Here is a 19290-nt window from a genome sequence, read left to right as displayed (position 1 = left end):
GCAAATTAAAAGATTGCCCTTTTGCTTGGCTCCTCCTTTTGGTTAGCCCAACTGCGAAGTCAGTGTAGACTTCTGTCATCTTCTAAAATTCCACCTCTCTGTGGGTGCTTGTATTTCTGGAACATTCACTCAAAATAATAAGGTTGCACTCTCTCCCCTGGTGTTAATTCTGGGTTGTTTGGGAACCCAGCTTTTCCGAAGGATTCAGTCTCTGGACTTTCTAGTAAAGGGAAGGGCGAGCATAGATGTTTTTAAAAGGGGGTGCTGTACCTTTAAATTCTGAAAGTGAAGTTGGCTCAGGAAGGCCAGCAGTCAAGGTCCAGCCCCTAGAAGAGAGAATAGCTACAGATTCTCCATCCTCGGTCTTTGCAAGGGGACGGCTGTGCCAGCCAGGCTCGGGCAGGCTCCTGGCAGCATGGCAGTGAAGCTCAGGGCCCTCCTGCTGGTCCTCGCGCTCAGCCTGGCACAGCCAGCCTCAGCCCACCGGAAGCTCCTGGTGTTTCTGCTGGATGGTTTTCGCTCGGACTACATCAGTGATGAGGCCCTGGAGTCCTTGCCTGGTTTCAAAGAGATTGTGAGCAGGGGAGTAAAAGTGGATTACTTGACCCCAGACTTTCCCAGTCTCTCTTATCCCAATTACTACACTCTAATGACTGGTGAGTACCGTGTCCTCTTCTAGGTGGGGAGGGGTGGGCTGGAGTCCAACAGGGAACAGTTAGCTCCTGGCATCGAGTCTCATTTAAATGTTCAGGTTTCCCTAGTCCTTTGGGACACCAAAGATAGACAAGAAGTCTGTGTTCTTGGCCGAATTTTTTTTTTTCACAGTTGTGTTGTTCTCCAAAAGTTATCCCAAGGACCTGTTTTGGATTCTCAGTGTGGAGAACAGAAAACTACATGAACAGATGATTTAAAGAGTGATTATTTGTTTTACAAATAAAAATTGTAGCTAACTCCGCATTTTCTAAATTCAAGTTTAAAAAGTCAACAGGTCTTCATGTGTCCATACCAAATTCCTTCTGTTCCTTTGCTCTGCAGTCATCTGTAATCCTGGAGGCGTTTTGGCTTGTTTATCAATGTGCTAGACTATGAGAGTTACACATGGGGTTCCTGGATTACTTGGAGGGAGTTTCTAGGTCATATCCTGAAGTATTATTACTTAGCAATGCCGCTTGTGTCTTCTTTTGCTTTTTTGGGCCAGCTAAAATGACATGGAGAAGAAAAATATTGTTGTGTAATTCAGATTCCCATTTTTAACTTGTAGCATCTGTTAAAAAAACAAACAAACAAAACAAAGCCCCAGCTAACCCAGACTGTGCCTGGGTTTGAGAAAGCTGATTTTTGCCTAAAGATGACCTTCATCTGGGATTGCTAGAAGGCCAAAGGTGACGCCGTGAACTTGATCCCCCGTATCTGTGCAATAGAACGTACTTTCTGCTCTCGCAGTTGGATTCCCAGCTTCGTTTGTTTTTCAGTTAACCTTTGTAAGGGCCAGCAAGAGGCTCTCAGAAAGAATTTAGCAAACTATCCAGGGAGGCTGTTAAGAATGCACTGTTATTGCTGCTTATGCAGGACTTAGCTATGTGCTCTGAGCACAGGGAAAACTATAAATTACGTTAACAGAAAGGGGATGAGAACTCGCATATGTCATTATGGATCTCCATAGAACAGCAAACCAAAGGAGTCTGGAAAGACAAATTGATATCTCTGACTTCGTGCATGGGTACTGCATGCATGTGCACGTGAAAACACCATACAGTTAAAGGGGGAGGACACTTTGGAGATTAGAAATGAAGGCACGGAGAGAAAAAAATCCAATCCAGATTGCATACAAGCAAGGAATTCATTTGTTGATTTTTTTTATTTCCTCCGACAGAGAGCCAGCGTCTCTAGGATAAAGAGGATGAGCAGAAGTCCTCTGGTCCTCTCTTAGCACACTTCTCCCCTTGCAGGGAAGCGGTTTGCAGGCTGCTGGGTCTCACTAGCTGTTATTGTGTGTCACAGCCCGACTTCAGTTCTGTCCAGGGAGCTCCACACACGCAGACCACCCCCACTCCAGTTGTCTCTCACAGCCCTGCTGGGAGACCCAATTCATAAACTGCCACGTGCAGTTTTCTCAATCTCAGTGGAAAATGAACAAAATCCATTTTAGAAAGTCAGACTCCAGTGAGTAAAAGGGACCATTACAATCTCCACAGAGAAACCAAGCCAGTGACATGGCCCTTTGTCTGTCAGATGCACATTCCTGATATTGGCACAGGGAATAATTGACACAAAGCCTCAGTCATGCAGAGACACACCTTCTTTTCAGGCCATGGGTGTCTTCACTTGTCTGGTCAGGACAGAAGAGCCCTTTCCACGTGGGACAGTGTAGTTCCCATGAGAGTCTGACAAAGATCTCACCTTCACTTTCAAACTGAGTCTAGCCCGAGGAAGAAAAATAAAGAAAAATGTTAATTTTTAGATGTTAAATGTATTATCTGATTTGAAAGCCTGCTCAATACTTAAATTGGCCTTTCCACTTTTATAGAAGGAATATCGTACACAGGATGTGTCTAGCAAGGCTCCTGTTCATGTGCAAAGGTTTTTTGGTCTGATTTGTCTTGGACCTCCTGAGTGAACAAAAGGGCTTGGCCCAGGCTTGCAGGCTGGGAGATGCCAGGCCATGAGGCTGGTATTGTTTCCCCTGCCCTGGGAATGGCTTGGGGCTAAATTTAGACTATTTCTCCCAATATCCATGTTTATTTTTTCACCTGATGTTGAAAAATTCCTCTTTTTTCGTATAAGGAAGGATCTGTTGGGAATTGTACTTAAACATATGGTTTGAGCATTTGAGTATTTTATGAACCAACATAAGAATCATGCTAGATCCTTTAGGTACTAAAAGATATGGTGTTTTAGGGATCTTCCCAATTCATAAGAGAGACTATGATCTCACTTCATTACGTGAATTATTGCCCATAAGACATAAAGCCCTTGGTGTTATTCTCTTTGTATAATGAGAATAATCTTTCCAATGATGGCTTATTGGAAAGAACCCTGGCCTTGGAGGTGGAAGATCATGATTGGAGTGCTCGCAGGGGCAGGATGATGCTGGACCACTTCAGGCAAGTCATAGTACAGCTTTCAGCCTCAGTTTCCTCAGCTTTGGGTCCTAATCAGGCTGGGGTCTCAGGTGATGCCAGATGCAGGCATGAAAATAAGCAATGCATAGGGAATTAGAAAAAACTAGGACTGGCACCTCTTGGGAGACCCCCATGTAAGATATTAAGCAAATGACTGAAACTCTCTAAAAAGGAGAATTTCTTGGGATGCCAGTGTGGTTGGTAATGTGAAATGAACAATCACAGGATTTGTAAGAAACCTTGGAAATCATCTAGCCCACTGACATGAAGCCACTGTGGCTGATTTTTTTTCTCCTTCAAAATATATTTGCATCGGGACAAATGTGAACAAAATTCAGTAGTGATCAAGAAGATCCATCAAGCAGTTGATTGCTGGGGACACATAGAATCTTAAAACAGGGCCTTTCACCCGCGGAGCCTGCATTCAAGTTGAGAAGGAGAAGCGTATCAGGTCCCTACTGATGTTCTGCAGGGAATGACAAGGCTGAATTGCATCCCTCCAAAATTAGTGTGTTGAAGTCCCAACCAAGTACTTCAGAATGTAACTGTATTTGAAGATATGGTCTTTAAAGAGGTGATTAAATTAAAATGAGGCCCTTAGAGTGGGGCCCTAATGCAATATGACTGATGTCCTTTTAAGAAGAGGAAGAGACACCAGGGAAAAGTGTACACAGAGAAAAGGCCATGTGAGGACACAGCAAGAAAGCTGCCATTTATAAGCCAAGGAGAGAGGTCTCACCAGAGACCAAGTCAGCCAACATCATGATCTTGAATTTCCAGCCTCCAGCACTGTGAGAAATAAATTTCTGTTGTTTGGCCATCCAGTCTGTGGTACTTTATGGCAGCCCTGGCAAACTGAGATACAAAGGACTAATGGGTAGTTTCCTAATATGCTACAGAAGACCAGAAAAGAGGAGAATTTTCTTCCTGTTGGAGCAGTGTGTGAAAGCATTTTGAAGGAGGTGGGCTCTGAGCTGGAATAAACAGCCATGAGCATAGCATATATTGTTACATCTTACTTGATGCAGAAGCTCTCTTTCTGAAGAGCTATGTGTGAATCAACTTCATTTTAGTTGAAACACAACCAGTGTAACTGCTATTAGGATGCTTTCTGTTTCAGTCTCTCTCACTGTGGATCTTTTTGTCAAGTTACTGTAAAGACTTATTGTAAAGTAGCTCTTGGAGGTAAATCCATGTTTGATTTAAGTAAAGTTTAACATAAAATCCATGGAAGAATTTGGATTTGTTCAATCCAGATCATGGGTGAGAGAAAATGCACGGTATATTTTGAGGCAGCCTAACTTAGCATCATTTTGCCAAGGCCAATGGCAAGGTTTGTTTGTAATTCCTGAACACTTCTGATTAAGCATTGGGGGGAAGTGGGCCAGAAATGTCCCCAGTAGCAGGGAAGCCAGTCTAGAATTTAATCTTTACTGAACGTAATCTACCAAGAGGCGAGCATATGCTGAAATGCGTTTGCTATATAGTATGTTAGTATCATTTCCATATTTAGAAACTAGTAAATAAAGTGCAAGGAGGTTGGGTGCTTCACTCCAGACACTGAAGAATGTTAGCAGCAGGCTGAGATTGGAGGGTGGGTGTCAGAGGCCCAGGTCTCACACAGCGATTTGCAGGGCCCTGACCCCAGTCCTGGAGCACCCAGACCCAGGGCTAGAGGTCTCCCCAAGATCGGTCCTGGAGGCAGTGAGAGCCTAAATAAAGGTGCTTTGTTAATCCTCTACCGGAATCAAAGCAAAACCAAGGATGGCCACTGCTTAGAATTAATATTTGTGCCAACGTATTTCCTATTGTACTCCTAGGAATTACATGTGAAGCAAATTCATCCCAGATATCAAGAATCTGACATTCTGGAGTAAGAGATTGCAGGGTGAGGTATACTTTCCCTTGTTTTTAAGAAAATAGCTGATTTAAATTAAAACCGGCTGTCACTTGGACCAAAGGAAATCAGTGTAGAAAGCACTTGAGAAATCATGTTTTGAAAAAGCCCACATCCTCAGCCTTCTGGAGAATTCTGGTTTCACTTGGGGGGCTGCCCACGGACCTCTGCACGCCCTCAGCACAAGCAACATGGACACGGTCTCCAGGGCGCCCTCCCCTCCCCTTCCCCCAAGATCACCTTGGCATGGAGACCTTCACCCCCGTGTGTTAGCTTCCTTAGATCTAGAGACTTCCTCAGATACGTTATGTTTGGGGGCCCTCGACTTCTCCCCCTATTCTCTCTGGTATGAAACCCATTCGTGCTTTTGTTTTCCCCAGTGACCTCCTGAGGGTCGAGGGTCAAGGGTCAGTCCTCAGGCTTTGACTTCTGTGCCCAGGAACAGCGTTTGGCACAGCCCTGCTCCTCCTTCCTCGCAGCTCACTCGGGTTCCAGTACTCCGGCTTCTCTGGTTTCTTCTTATTTCACTGACTACTTCTTGGCCCCTTCTGTTGGTTCCTCCTTGTCTTTCTCACCTCCCTTCTCACAGCCCAAGTTAGCTGTATTTTCAAGATGGATTGGGAGCCTCTACTTCTCCCACCTCCATCCCCAGCACCCTCTGTTGCCTAGAGCTTCCTAATAGCTTCAGCTCCCTCCACCCTCTCTGCCCTACAGTCTGTCTCCACGTATCAACCAGAGTAGTCCTTTTAAAACTCACATCTGATCATGTCGCTCATCTGTTCACACCCTCCAGTAGATTCTGCTTTCACTGAGTGCCATCTAAAGTTCTTACAGAACTGACCTCACACAGTCACCTAGCCCCTTTCTGACCTCATTCCCGACCACTCTTCCCCTTGCTTCCTCATCTGTTCCAGGCGTGCGGCTACCTCAGGCCATTTGAACTTGCTGTTCCTTCTGGCTGGAATGCTTTTCCCCAGAAAGACCCAGGATATTGCTCTGCTTTGTTCAGATCTCTTCCCCAAAGTCACTGTGGTGGATACGCCTTCCCTGGCCACCCTAAGTAAAAGAGCTTGCATCATTTCATCATTCTCAAATCTCTCTCTCTCCTTATTTTTCTCCGAATTTTTACCAATTTGTTATTTTTTCTATCTTGTCCAAATAAAATTTATTATAGCAAAGAAACACTATAATAATGATTAAAACATTCAGAGTTTCAGGGAACTTGTTGATTATTATTTTGATGTTATATATTCCTAAATTAATACTGAGGAGAAAAAACCAAAATTATACTTTGCTTTATGAAAGCAATTAACAGCCATTTAGGTGAACTGATTACCATTTATGTCTAGTAATCTTATGTATCTCAAAATATGTCTATCAATTTTGTTTTAAATTTTAATTATGAGGCCAGAGGCAGCCAGAGGGTAGAAAGGAGGGTCACCCATGAGGAGGAGGCTGTGCCAAAGGAAGGGATCAAGGGATCAACAGCTTGGGGTGTTGGGAGGAACACTAGCCATCAGCATAGCTCAAGGGAGAGCCTAACTCTAGCCAAGATTGCTGAATCCAAGACCAGCAATCCAGAGGCAACAGCAAAGCATAAACAAGGCAAATGGTTCATACCCACGTGAACAACTGTGAGAGGACAGTGAAGGCCAAGTTTTGTGTGGTCCTGGCTGTTGGTCCTAGGGATGGGTCTGGCAACTTAAAGAGCTGGCAGGGCCATCCTTGTGTTCTCATTCTCCATCCAAGATTGCTCAAGTGGCCAGGCTATGAACACAGGCATCATGAGAGGCTCCTTAGATATTTGAAAACATGAGATGGTGTTATGAGCTGAATTATGTTGTCCGCAAATTCATATGTTGAAGTCCTAGCCCCCAATGCCTCAGAATGTGACTGTATTTGGAGAGAGGGTCTTTAAAAAGGTAATTAAGTTAAAATGGAGTCATTAGAGTGGGCCCTAGTCCAATATGACTGGTGTCCTTATAAGAAGAGGAGATTAGAACATAGACAGGCACAGAGGGAAGATCATGTGAAGACATAGGGAGAACACGGCCATCTACAAGCCAAGGAGAGAGGCTTCCGAAAAGATCAACCCTGATGACACCTTGATTTCAGACTTCTAGCCTCCAGAATTGTGAAAAATAAATTTCTGTTGTTTAAGCCATCTGGTCTGTTATGACAGCTCTTGGAAACGAATACAGACAGGATGGTGACACTAGGCTGCCAATGGAAGAATGAAGGGTTTTTTTAGACAGACCACTTCTGTCCCCAAACCTACTTGCTGAGAGTTTCTGGTGGTTTCTGCCTTGAAATTGAGGTAGTCAAGATCTGTTGGGTTTTTCAGGGCTGCTTAACAAATTACCACAAACTAGGTGGCTTAAAACAGTAGAAATTTATTTCTTCACGATTCTGTAGGCTAGTAATCAAGGTGTTGGCAGGGCCTTGCTGCCTCTGAAGGCTCTAGGGATGGATCTGTACCATGCCTTTCTCTTAGCTTCTTATGTTGCCAGCAATCCTTGGTATTCTTTGGTTTGAGATGCATCAATGCATCACTCCAATCTCTGCCCCTGTTGCCACATGACATTCTCCCTGTGTGTCTATATGTGTCTCTTCTCTTCTTATAAGGACATCGGTCATATTGGATTAGTCCCGTTTTAATGACTTCATCTTAACTTGATTATCTGCAAAGACTTTGTTTCCAAATAATGTCACACTCTCAGGTACTGAGGGATAGAACTTCAACATTTCTTTTTGGGGAACACAGTTCCACCCATAACACATGGTATGGTGGAAAGAGCTATAGATTTGCTGCAGAAGATCTAATTTCATCTCTTCTCTCACTTTTTAAATTTCAGAGTTTGAACAAGTTCTTTTGAGTTTTAATATTATTTATCAGTAGAATGGAGAAAGTAAAACTTACCCAGTAGGCTTGCTGTGAGGACAGAATGAGAAACTTTATGTGAAAACCACCATTATAAAAACTCATATTACATACTTTATCAATAAGATTAGGCTAAATTATGTTGCAGTAACAAGCTATATTAGAGGCTTACAACAACTAAGGTTTCTCACTCATGTGCATAGACTTTAAGGATTAACTCTGCCTCATTTCCTCTTCATTTTGAGACCCAGGCTGAAAAAGCAACTTCTAAATGAGACGTGCTGTTCACGTGGCAAAGGGGAAATGGCAGAATGGTGTGATAATGCTTAGAAATTCTGCTCAGAGGTGGTTCAAGTCACGTCCGCTCACATTTCGTTGGCCAAAGCAAATCCTATTACCAAGCTTGATGCCAATAGGTCAGGGATGTATAATCCTCCTGCAGAGGGAGGCAGGAATTATCTTTAACATTAATGCAATGCTTCACAGACACTGAATGGGTGTTAGTTGCATTTTTAAGGAAATTTGTGGGTCTTACGAAAATGAATGGTATAGAGATGGGTATCTGCAACCCAGGGGAGGGAGGTATTATTGGGAGATATAATGGTCTTGAACATTTTCATGGAGAAGGTGGATCTAGAACTAAACATTGGAAGATGAGTGGAAAGATTTTTAGTAGGAGATGAATGTTGAGCCAGATCTTAAAAAAAAAAAGAAATCTTTAAAAACTGTGATATATGAGGGACACAGTACAAGCAAAGGCAGAGAAGCATTAATAAGACAGAGGAAGGGTGCTAAACCCATTCACTATCTGGGTGTAGGTTGGAGGGTTAGAGAGAGATGAATTTGTTAAAAAAAAAAAAAAGAAAAAAGACATGCAATTGATGGAAGGCTTTGAAAGCTAAATCGAAGATAATCCGATAAGCTCCTCCTTTCCTTGTTTTCCACTTCAAACATCTAAGCATCTATTCTTTATGATGGGCTGCAAGGGAAGAGATGAGTTTGAGGCAGAACTTGCTGGTTGGGTAATGAGCAAATATAGAAGAACTAAAAGGGTGAAGACTGAGTCAATTCCAAGGCTACAAGAGATTCAGAAGTCTGGGGCTCCTCTGAGCAGAGATGGGGAAGTTTGGAGAGCTGTTTATTTGGGGAAGTATATTTTCATCAGAATAGATTTCAAGTTGGAGTAGGATCTTCACTTGGAGTTGGCCCTTTAGAAGATCAGAGACAATATCTTAAAGAAGAGTTCCAGAAACATGTGGAATAATTATGGGGGTAAAGGAGAGAAATTACTCCTATAGGTCCCAATGGACCCCAGTAAATGGACTTCTTATCTCTCTGCTTGCCAAACGGCTGGTAGAGGATATTTCTCACAGATGCACAATTAAATCTGTCTTTTCATCTGCATGAACTTTTGTCTAAAAATTGTCACTTACTTCTCAGGGACAGCTAACAACATCTTTCCGTTTAAAACTGTGGTCTGTGTAATGAGCCCTGATTTTAAGCTGCCTGAAGAAGCAGGCTGGGTAGGTGAGGTATGGGGCAACAGAAGCCGTGAAGAGCACTAACCAGCTCATGCCCTGAGAAAAAAGTGTGTTCCAAGAATTTACAAAAATAATCTCTCCTGGCACGTCATTATTTAAGCTCCCATCAGCAGACCTCTCTACACTGAAGTACCACTTTTCAGAAAGTGTGTTTCTCTTGGCTTCCATGGTGATGAGAGGGAGTTCTTGTTATATGGCATTCAGCTGCTGGAAACTCACTCCCCAAAGAAGGGAATGGTTAGGGTAGTGGGTAAAGCTTAAAAACATGGTGAAAGCTTTTGATTATAGTAACAGCAAACCCTTTTTCAGAAGGTTCACCCACACGGAGCCAGTGCAGTCTCCAAACCATGGCTGATCTCCTCCCCTTTCACTCCCCACCAACCCCATTATTGATTGATAGGACCATATGCCTCCTGCCAAGGCTGCTGGGAGTTTGATTAAACCATGCTGCTCTCAGTACCTGCTTCATCATGAGTGCTGTGCCAAAAATGGGTTAAAGGACCTTTAAAATTAATTCGGAGGGAGCCTAAGTCAGCATGTTAACATTTATTTCAGAGACACTTTAAACAACACCTACTCATGTTTCAGAGTCCCCTTCTGTGAATAGGACCATTGTGTCCATGGTCTCCCAGGCAAGGACCTGGGGCAGGTCTGGGGCCCCTCTGGGTCCTGTGTGTAGCATTTGGCTCTTGTTGGATGTTGTGCTTGATCATAACCTACTCCTATCTTCAGCCCTTTCCATAGCAAGGAGAAAAGGTTTGACAGGTCATGGAACCATATGTGGGCAGACTCTTCTGGAAAAAGGGCTGCCTAGGCTGAAATCATAAACAGACTTTTGGTCAAGGATATTGCAGATACTTTACCTCCTTCGTGGAATAACTTCCCCTTGGCACCTGCCTTTAAGAGCGAGTGCTTATCGGTTGCCAGGTCTGAGGCAGGGTGACAAGTGGGGTCATTGTGAAAATGCATGTAAATATCTGCAGCAGAGCAGTGTGTGCTGTGGGCCATGAAAGGGTTACAGGTATGCCAGGAGGCCAGGTCCCCTGCCCAGTCACGTTGGGTATGAGCAGCCTTGTCTGTTTACCCCAGGTTGCCCAACCGAAATGTGTGGTGTGGAGCAGGTTGGAAAGCACTGGTGGACCAGAGAAAGCAGGGGGAGGGAGTCATGGGGCCAGGTTTCTTCTCCCGACTCTGCCATGACAGGCTGGGATGTTGGATAAGTCACATCATCTTCCTAGTCCTGAGTTCTCACTGCTTTAAAATGAAGGCCTGGCCAGATGGAGCCCTGGGTTAGCTGTGCACTTAGTGAGTGTTGGATATGTGCTGAGAATGTTCTAGGTGCTCTGTTCTAGGTGCTGGGAATACAGTAGTGATGTTCCAAGGAGATTTTTAGGGGCCACAGTGGGGCAGAGGGAAAGGGTATCTGAAAGGGGCTCTCGATGAGATTCTGCATCCCTTCCCGTTATTCACAGCAACTCTGACCTCCTTCATACTTTTGAAGAAAGTGATCTGTAGTTAATCCTACTGGATGCTATGGCCCCTGACAAGACCTGTGGCCTGAGGGAGGCAGCAGATGGAGGTCCCTGTGTCTTCAGATGTAGTGAGTAAGACACCCCCCGCCCCAGAGTTTGCCTAAGGGGTCCCTGGGCCTTGAGCCCTTCTTCCAGATTCTGCACACAAATCAAATAAATTAGCCCACCGGCTCTGTAGCATGTCAAGTTTTCCCTGAAAAATTATCTGTATATATAAGGATTTGGCTTTCTCAGGTGGACTTGAAATAACATTCTGCTTTAATGGTTGAAGGCAAAAACCTTAAACAAACATAGGTGTTTGGGAGAAAACCAACATTGGGCTTCTCAATCGCTCACTAGCAGACCAGAGGCCCAGCCTGGAACCTGCTCCCCACTGCCTCCCACCTCTACACCTGCAGCAAAGGGCCTTTCACCAGGTCCACCCTCAGTGGCCATGTGAATTCTCTTTCTGGGCTTCAGTGTTCTCCTTTGTAAAGGATGTGGACCCTCTCTAGGACACAGCCTTGGCCTGCAAGACGTCCCACCAAGAGGGAAGATGTGAGGCTAGGCCATGTCACAGCATGAGGGCACCTCAGAGAGGTTACCAGGGTCCATACTCTTGGCTCCAGCAGCCCCTAGAAAATGCCGCCAAGTCACTTGCCTGAGATGTTCCCAGCAGCCAGACCATGTACTGTATGTATGTGGTCAGTTATTTTATAAACTTTTCATACATGTTGCCCCAGTCTCTGGTCACAAATGCTCCCTGGTGGGGAGGCAGCCTCTTTTCTGCCCTTTGTCCAGCCAGGCTCCATCAGGAGGCAGTGAGCATTCCATTCAGGGTCATCAGGGCCCAGCCAAGGATTTTTGCCAGTTGGGGGGAAACTATACCTTTAAAGATACATAAGAAACTAGGAACCATGGTGACCTATTGGAGAGGCACATGAGCAGATGAGATCATGACAAAGATGGACGAGAGATGTCTGGTTGCCTATCTTTTTGAACACTATGATTTATCTATTCAAAATATTAAATTAAAAAATATATCCATAACCAGTGAAACTTGCTCATCTCTAGTTGAATCAGCAGACATTTTAATTTAACATTGATTAAGCCCCTGTTTTAGTTCAGGTTGCTACAACAAAGTGCCATAGACTGGCTGCTTATAAACAGTGGAAATTTCTCACAGTTCTGGAGGCTGGACGTCTATGATCAGGGTGCCATCATGATTGGGTTCTGGTGAGGGCTGTCTTCCAGGTTGCAATTGGCTATCTTCTCATTGTATCCTCACACAGCAGAAAAAAGGCAAGAGAGCTTTCTAGGGTCCCTTTTATCAGGGCACTAATCCCATCCATGAAGGCTCCTCCTCATGACCTAAACACTAAAGGCCCTGCCTCCTAATACCATCACACTGGGGATTAGATTTCAATAAATGAATTTTGAGAGGACACAAACATTCAGTCCATTGCACCCTTCTTGTGATTTAGGGAAATATATTCACATTAAAAGAGTTTTTAAGAAGATGTTTCCCAGCCTAGTGTGCATAAAGCAGTGTTTTGTGGTTTGGTTCAGTGTTCTCAGTCTGCATTGCAGACTTGCAAAATAACAACCAGCCAGGGCTCAGGAGACCCATGGTTAAGGCCACTGTCACCATCCTTCTTTGAACCCTGTCACCTCATGGGAACTGCCACTGCCCCTCGGAGGAGCAGGACTAAAGACAATCTATCAGGCCCCACCTTGTGTCCAGCCTCTGAAGGGCTTCCATTCCCCAGGTGGATCCCTCCAGCTACCCCTGCAGGCCAGGCCAAGTCCACACAGCAATCTACCCTGCTGTTGGTCTGCACTCACTCAAGGGCAGTGGAATATGAGCAATCTCTGCATGTGGGCCCAGTGCTTGCTCGGAAGAGACACTTGATTCATGTTTGTTGGGCTTCCCTGATTCGGTGCCAGGACCTGGACTTCTGTCTGACCCCATGGTGGAAGCCTTATGTTACCTGTCTTTCTTCCAGGCTCTAGAGTTTTGTTGCAGAATCTCATCTGCTTAGGTTCCACTATTTTCTAACAAACCACTGGTGCATTCATATACCTGTTTTGATCTCACTGGATTCTGGATTCCCTCTGGCCATACTCCATAGGCCTCTAAGTTCTCTCCTTCATCTTCACACTGGATGTGCTTCTCCTCCCCAGCCCAAAGCAACACCATTGCCACATTCAGCCTGTCATCCCGGACTTCCCACAACCTGGGGCTATCTCCGGTTTTGCTGGGCTCTGCGGATGGATCTAATTCCAGGTTCCTGTTACTTCCAGTCTGGCCCATTCCCCTGCAGCTTAGCCAGCTGGCCTCATCCCAAACCATGACACCCTTCCTTGTGTATTTCTGTGTGTGACTTTTATGGTTCATTTCAGCATGCATTTGTCAGTGTAAAATATAACCCTAAAACTATGTGAATGATCTTGGGAATACGTAACAAAACCCACTAGATCCCAATCCAAAATTTCCCCCAAAAGGCATTCAGAATTACAAAATGTAAAACTCAGAATATGCTTTAGAAATGCGAGTGCATTTATTTGTCTCATTGTGCAGAATTGGAGACCAAGGCCTAAGATTAGGGTCTAGCAGTTAGTTAAGGGCAGAACCTCACCAGGCGCAGGTCTCCAGGTCTGGGCTGGGGTCTGGCCTGCCTCAGATAAACAGGGGTGGAAGCCCAGGCATCCTTTCCAACCCTTCCTGCCTGTTGACCGCTTTGCCTGAGCTCTCAACTTTTCTCCGTGCACTCCACTCTTTCACGCTTTCAAACTTCTCTTCTCACCCTCATTAACATCTCCCAGGATGTGTAAACTGAAATGGAGATGAGATTCAAAGAAGCTTTTTGTGTAGATTTCATCAAAGATCTGGTCAGGGAGGAGGTGGAACCACCTAGAAGATTGGATGTGGTGTTTGGACGCATCGTCCCTACTTCCCGGTGCCATGGATGATAATCAAAGGCTGGCAGCTGTTCTTTAAATGCCTTAAATGATCTCACCAAGCTCTGAGGAACAAATAAGAAAATCATGTTCCAAAGAATTGACTCGCAGACTGTGTCAACATGAATTTCAACTTCTAGCTAAAACCTAAAATAATCAAATGAAAACAAAAATAACTTTATTTACGCAATTCCCAACCACCTGCCTGACTGTTCTTTTGAACTGACTAGCCAGCTGTGTGGATGTCTTGAAAATTCACCTCAGGAGATTCCCTCAGTGGACATCAGACTAATTCCTACCCTTCAAACAAGGGGATCATCAGGGTTCTGTTGGCCAGTTGTGAAACCCCTGTTGGAATGGAATTTTGGAGAATGAACTCTTCACCTCTCCCTTCTCATCTCCTTGTTTTTGTTGGAGGCTTCTCTAGGAACTCTCAGTCCTTCCCTTCACCTAGACTACTTATTACCTCTGTAAGGGCTCTATTCCCATGCTTCTGGGAACCCCCAAGGCTCTGCTCCAGCCCAGGCCCCAGCTTCCCTCCACCCATCTTTCTCTTTCAAACCAAACCAAGATGTCTCTCCTATAAAAGGCCTTAACCCACAGACAGCAACATTTCAGGGCTGGATGGTGCTTTGAGATCTTATTTTCATCCATTTGCTTACTCCTTGACCACTTACTGTCTGAGCCACAGAATTTGGTGATTATGTAATATTGACATATATCCATACAGTGCATTCGTTTATGAACATTCTCCATGCAAGTGTATGTTGAATGTTCACTATGTGAGAGATGCTGCTTTAAAGATGACTGGGACATGGCCTCTGTCTCGGATGAGCTTGCAATTAGGCTGGAGCAACTGATAAATATGTGTTGAAATAAATATAACCATAGGACAGAATAGAATGGACACAGGGGATGCAGAGACCATTTCTGAGAGTATGGGGTGAAGAGGGAAGGTTCACTGAGGTGATGGTATTTGAGTAAAGCCTGAAGGACTTGGATGGGTTGAAACCTGGAGGAAGGGCCTAGAAGGTGGATGGCATTGCACAAGTCAAGGGGCAGAGGTGGGATGATGAGGAGCATTTGGAGACCAGAACTGGGCTTTGAGACAATTACTCTGACATTTCTGAGCAGTGTGGGTTTGAAGGAGGCCATCGAAGTCTAAGGTGAGAATGAAGGAGCCTGGGCATCAAGTCCTCAGTGCCAGAATGAAGCTGCGGTCAAGGATTTGATGGAGAGGGAACTGGCAAGACTGATTGGATGTGGACGATTAGAGAGAAAAGAGAATCCCAGGATTAGACAAGAATTAAAGCTAGTCTTAGAGTAGGATTAATGGATTAATCTGAATGTAAAGTAGATTCAAGTTCACAAACTTGAGTATATAAGAAGTAGTGCATTTCTTTATTTTCTTTAAAAAAATCTAAATCTATAGAGGAACCTTGAAAACATTCTAAATCAAATAAGCCCTACACAAAAGGACAAATATTGCATGATTCCACTTAGATGAGGTACCTAGAGGAGTCAAATTCAGAGACAGGAAGTAGGATGGTGGTTACTAGGGGGATGGAGTTAGTGTTTAATGGGGCAGAGTTTCAGTTTGAGATAATAAAAAGTTCTAGAGATGGATGGTGGTGATGGTTGCACAACAACGTGAATGTACTTAATGCCGCTGAACTGTACACTTAAAAATGGTTAAAATGGTAAATTTTATGTTATGTATATTTATCACAGTAAAAAAAATAAACCTAAATCTAACTCTGAACCCCACCCCACAGGGCTCAGTGGAAATTCAGTCTCAGTCACTACTGGGTGGCTAGTGGAGTGACTTCTCTGCTTCCTCTAGGGTTATGCAAAGATCCTGGGTCATATATAGTCCCAAAGCATTGGGGCAGCAGCCCTGGTCATTGGTTCACCCTGGCTCCCCCCAGATGCCCACGTGCTGATCCATGTGGCCCCAGAGACCAGGCTCTGCTGCTTTGAGCTGGAAAACTTTGCGCCTTGACGCCAGCCTCACCCATTGTATCTCTCACGTCAGTGCTCCCCAAGGAGTTCTGCCACCAGGCAGTGCATCATTTCCCGCTCTCACTGGACCAGCTGACTTCCTATCTCTCCTTGGTCTGGAGGAAAATTTTCCACCAGGACCAGCTTCATGGGAGTGTGACCTATGCAGTCACAGTGGGCCCCATGCCTATAAGGACCTTGTGCTTTCTTTCATGCTCTGCTGTTACCACTGTGAAATTCTGAATAATTTATGGACAAAGGATCCCACATTTTCATTTTGCACTAGGTTCTGGAAATTCTGTAGCCCATCCTGCCTTCCTCTCTTCCCTGCTTCTCTCAAAGGCACATATGCCTTCCTTCCTTCCTCCCCTCCCCTTCAGAGACATGTTCACAATGTGTTCAAATGAGCTCAGTTTGAGATGATAAAAAGTCCCAAAGGAAGAATGTGTCCAGCAGGCAACACCAGCTGTTGTTCCAGAAACACAGACCTCCCCAAAGACAAAAGGGGCTGATACCTGCTTGAAACACGATGCAAGGGAATATACAGGAACACAACAGGCTAATTCACATTTCAACAAAGTATCTCAATACAGTATCTAAATCAGTTGTTCCTATTCTCATACTTTGGGCTCTTGCAAGATATCCGGGGGTGATATCTTTACTAGTCGTGAAGGCCTAGAGACACAGATTTCAGAGTTGTCCTCATAGAGGAGGGATATTACATGAGTAGATGAGGCCCCTTGGAGGATTATGACAAGAGAAGAGAAAGAGGTCAAGATGAAACTTTGGGGACCTTGCTTACATTTAGGGAGCACGATGTAGAAGAAGAGACACCAAAGGAGACAAGGAAGAAGTAAAGACCTATCACAGACCATTCTAGCAATGGCCTAAAATGAAAATCAGGAGTCAAACAGGGTCAAAGTAATCAAGGAAAGACAAAGTTTCCAACAGGAGAAGGTCAGTATTATCAAACAGAAAAATTAAAGAAAAGAAGAAACAGGTCATTAGGTTAGGGGACTTATACAGAACAGCAAGTCTTGGAGACCAGTAGGGAGAAGGAAAGGAGGGACAGTGCTTTGTGGGTAAAGTCTGCATTTGGAGGACTACTTGGGGCTGGTATTTGCCTGTGTAGCTAGGATCTACTTAGTCTCAATGTGCTAATTAGGCCCTATATATGGATCTATATAGTTGTGATCTCAATTGATCTTCTAAAATTATTATGAACAGCTTTATTGAGGTATAATTTACATACCATAAAATCCATCCTTTTTAATTGTACAATTCAGTGATTTTCAGAATATTTACAGAGGTGTACAACTATCACCACAGTATAATTTTGGAATATTTCCATCACCCCATTGTGCCCTGTAATTGCTCCCCACCTCCGGCCTGAGGCAACCACTATTCTACTTTATTTCTCTGAAGATTTGCCTTTTCTGGACATTTCATATAAATGGAACCATAGAATATCTGTTCTTTTGTGTATGGCTTCTTTCACTAAGCATAATGCTTTTGAGGTTCATCCATGTTGTATCAGTACCTCATTCCTTTTTATTGGCAAGAAGTATTCCATCGTACGGATAGACCACATTTTGTTTATCCACTCACTAGTTGATGAAAATTTGGGTTGTTTCCACTTTTCGACTATTATAAATAATGCTGCTATGAACATTCAAGTACAAGTCTTTGTGTGGATGTATGTTGTCATTTCTCCTGGGTAGATACCTAGGGGTAGAGTTGCTGGGTCATATGGTAATTCTATGTTTAACATTTTGAGAAACCACCAAAATGTTTTTCAAAATAGCTGCACCATTTTACATTCCCACCAGCAATGTATGAGGCTTTCCATTTCTCTGCATCCTCGATAACACTTGTTATTGTCTTTTTTTATCATAGCCGTTCTAGTGGATGTGAAGTGGTATTTCATTGTGGTTTTGATTTTGATTTTCTGTGATGACTAATGATGCTTACTACAGTGTGCTTATTGGCTACTTGATGACTTCTTTGAAGAAATGTCTATTCAAATTCTATTATCCATTTTTAAAAATTGGGTTTTTTGTCTTTTCATTATTAGTTGTGGGAGTTTTAAAATATATTTTGGATATATGTTCCTTAGGGGATACATGATTTGCAAATATTTTTCCCTCAGGTGGTGTGTTGTCTTTTCACTTTCTTGATGGAGTGTCTTGAAGTGCAAAAGCATTTAATGTTGATGAAGGCCTATTTATTGATTTTTTCTTTGATTACTTGTACTTTTTGTGTCATGTCTAAGAAATAATTGCCTAACCCAACATCGTGAAGATTTATTCCTGTGTTTTCTTCTTTTAATATATAAGCTCTTTTAGCTCTTACATTTAGGTTTGTGATCCATTTTGAGTTCATTTTTGTGTGTAGTGTGAGGTAGTTTCCCCAGCACCATTTGTTGAAAAGACTATTCCTTTTCCACTGAATTTTATTGACACTTTTGTTGAAAATCAACTGACCATAAATGTTAGAGTTTATTCCTGGACTCTCAGTTTTATTCCATACGTCCATCTTTATGCCGGGACCACACTGTAAGGATTACTTAGCTTTGTAGTAAGTTTTGAAATCGGGATGTGTAATTCTTCTCACTTTGTACTTCTTTTTGAAGATTGTTTTGGTGATCTTGAGTCACTTGTACTTCCAAATGAGTTTTAGGATGAGCTTGTCAACTTCTGAAAAAAAAAAAAATCCAGCTAAGATTTTGGTAGGAATTGTGTCAACTCTGTAGAACAATTGAGGAAGTATTGCCATCTTAACAATATTAAGTCTTCTGATCCATAAACATAGGGTGTATTTCCATTTATTCAGGTTCCAGATTCTTTCAGCAATGCTTTATAGTTCTCAGTGCGCAGGTCTTGCACTTCTTTTGTTAAATATTTCTAAGTATTTTATTCTTTTTGATGTTATTATGAATGGAATTATTTTCTTAGTTTCATTTTTGCAATGTATGAAAACACAATTGACTTTTGGGTGTTGATCTTGTATCCAGCTATCTTGCTGAATTTATTAGTTCTAATAGTATTTTGTGGATTCCTTAGTTTTCTCTGCATAGAGGAATATATAAGATTATGTTTCCTGCAAATAAAGACAGTTACTTCTTCCTTTCTAGTCTTGATACCTTTGATTGATCTTTACAATCACCTTGGGAGTTCTGTAAGGGCATTTCTGCGGATGAGAGAACTGAAGTCTAGAGAGGGTCAGCAGCTTATCTGAAGTCACCTAGCCAGGAAGTGAGTAAATCAGGACCAGAACAGAGGACTTCTGCCCCCGCTCCATCACTCAGCATTTTCACCACGCTGCCTCTGGTTGGTAGAGTCAGAATCTGAGAAGGCAATGGATGGCCTATATCTCT

At 43.4% G+C, this 19290-nt stretch overlaps 1 protein-coding gene across 2 annotated transcripts in view; it reads left to right on the top strand.

Annotated features, from left to right (window-relative positions):
* Window positions 1-293: 293 nt before the first annotated feature.
* Window positions 294-19290, top strand: part of ENPP6 (ectonucleotide pyrophosphatase/phosphodiesterase 6) — a 107403-nt gene continuing 88406 nt past the window's right edge. Inside the window, exon 1 of one of the 2 annotated variants that reach the window (XM_058524964.1) lies at window positions 294-656. In XM_058524964.1, coding sequence (XP_058380947.1) covers window positions 416-656 — 241 coding nt within the window. In that variant the 5' untranslated portion in view covers window positions 294-415. The remainder of the gene's footprint in view (window positions 657-19290) is intronic. The other variant, XM_058524963.1, reaches the window with a different exon arrangement.

Source organism: Diceros bicornis, chromosome 29 (genome assembly GCF_020826845.1).
Source record: "Diceros bicornis minor isolate mBicDic1 chromosome 29, mDicBic1.mat.cur, whole genome shotgun sequence".
Classification (NCBI taxonomy): Eukaryota; Metazoa; Chordata; class Mammalia; order Perissodactyla; family Rhinocerotidae; genus Diceros; species Diceros bicornis.
The sequence above is the reverse complement of the archived record's forward strand: the minus strand, read 5'-3'. Positions and strand labels throughout refer to the sequence as shown.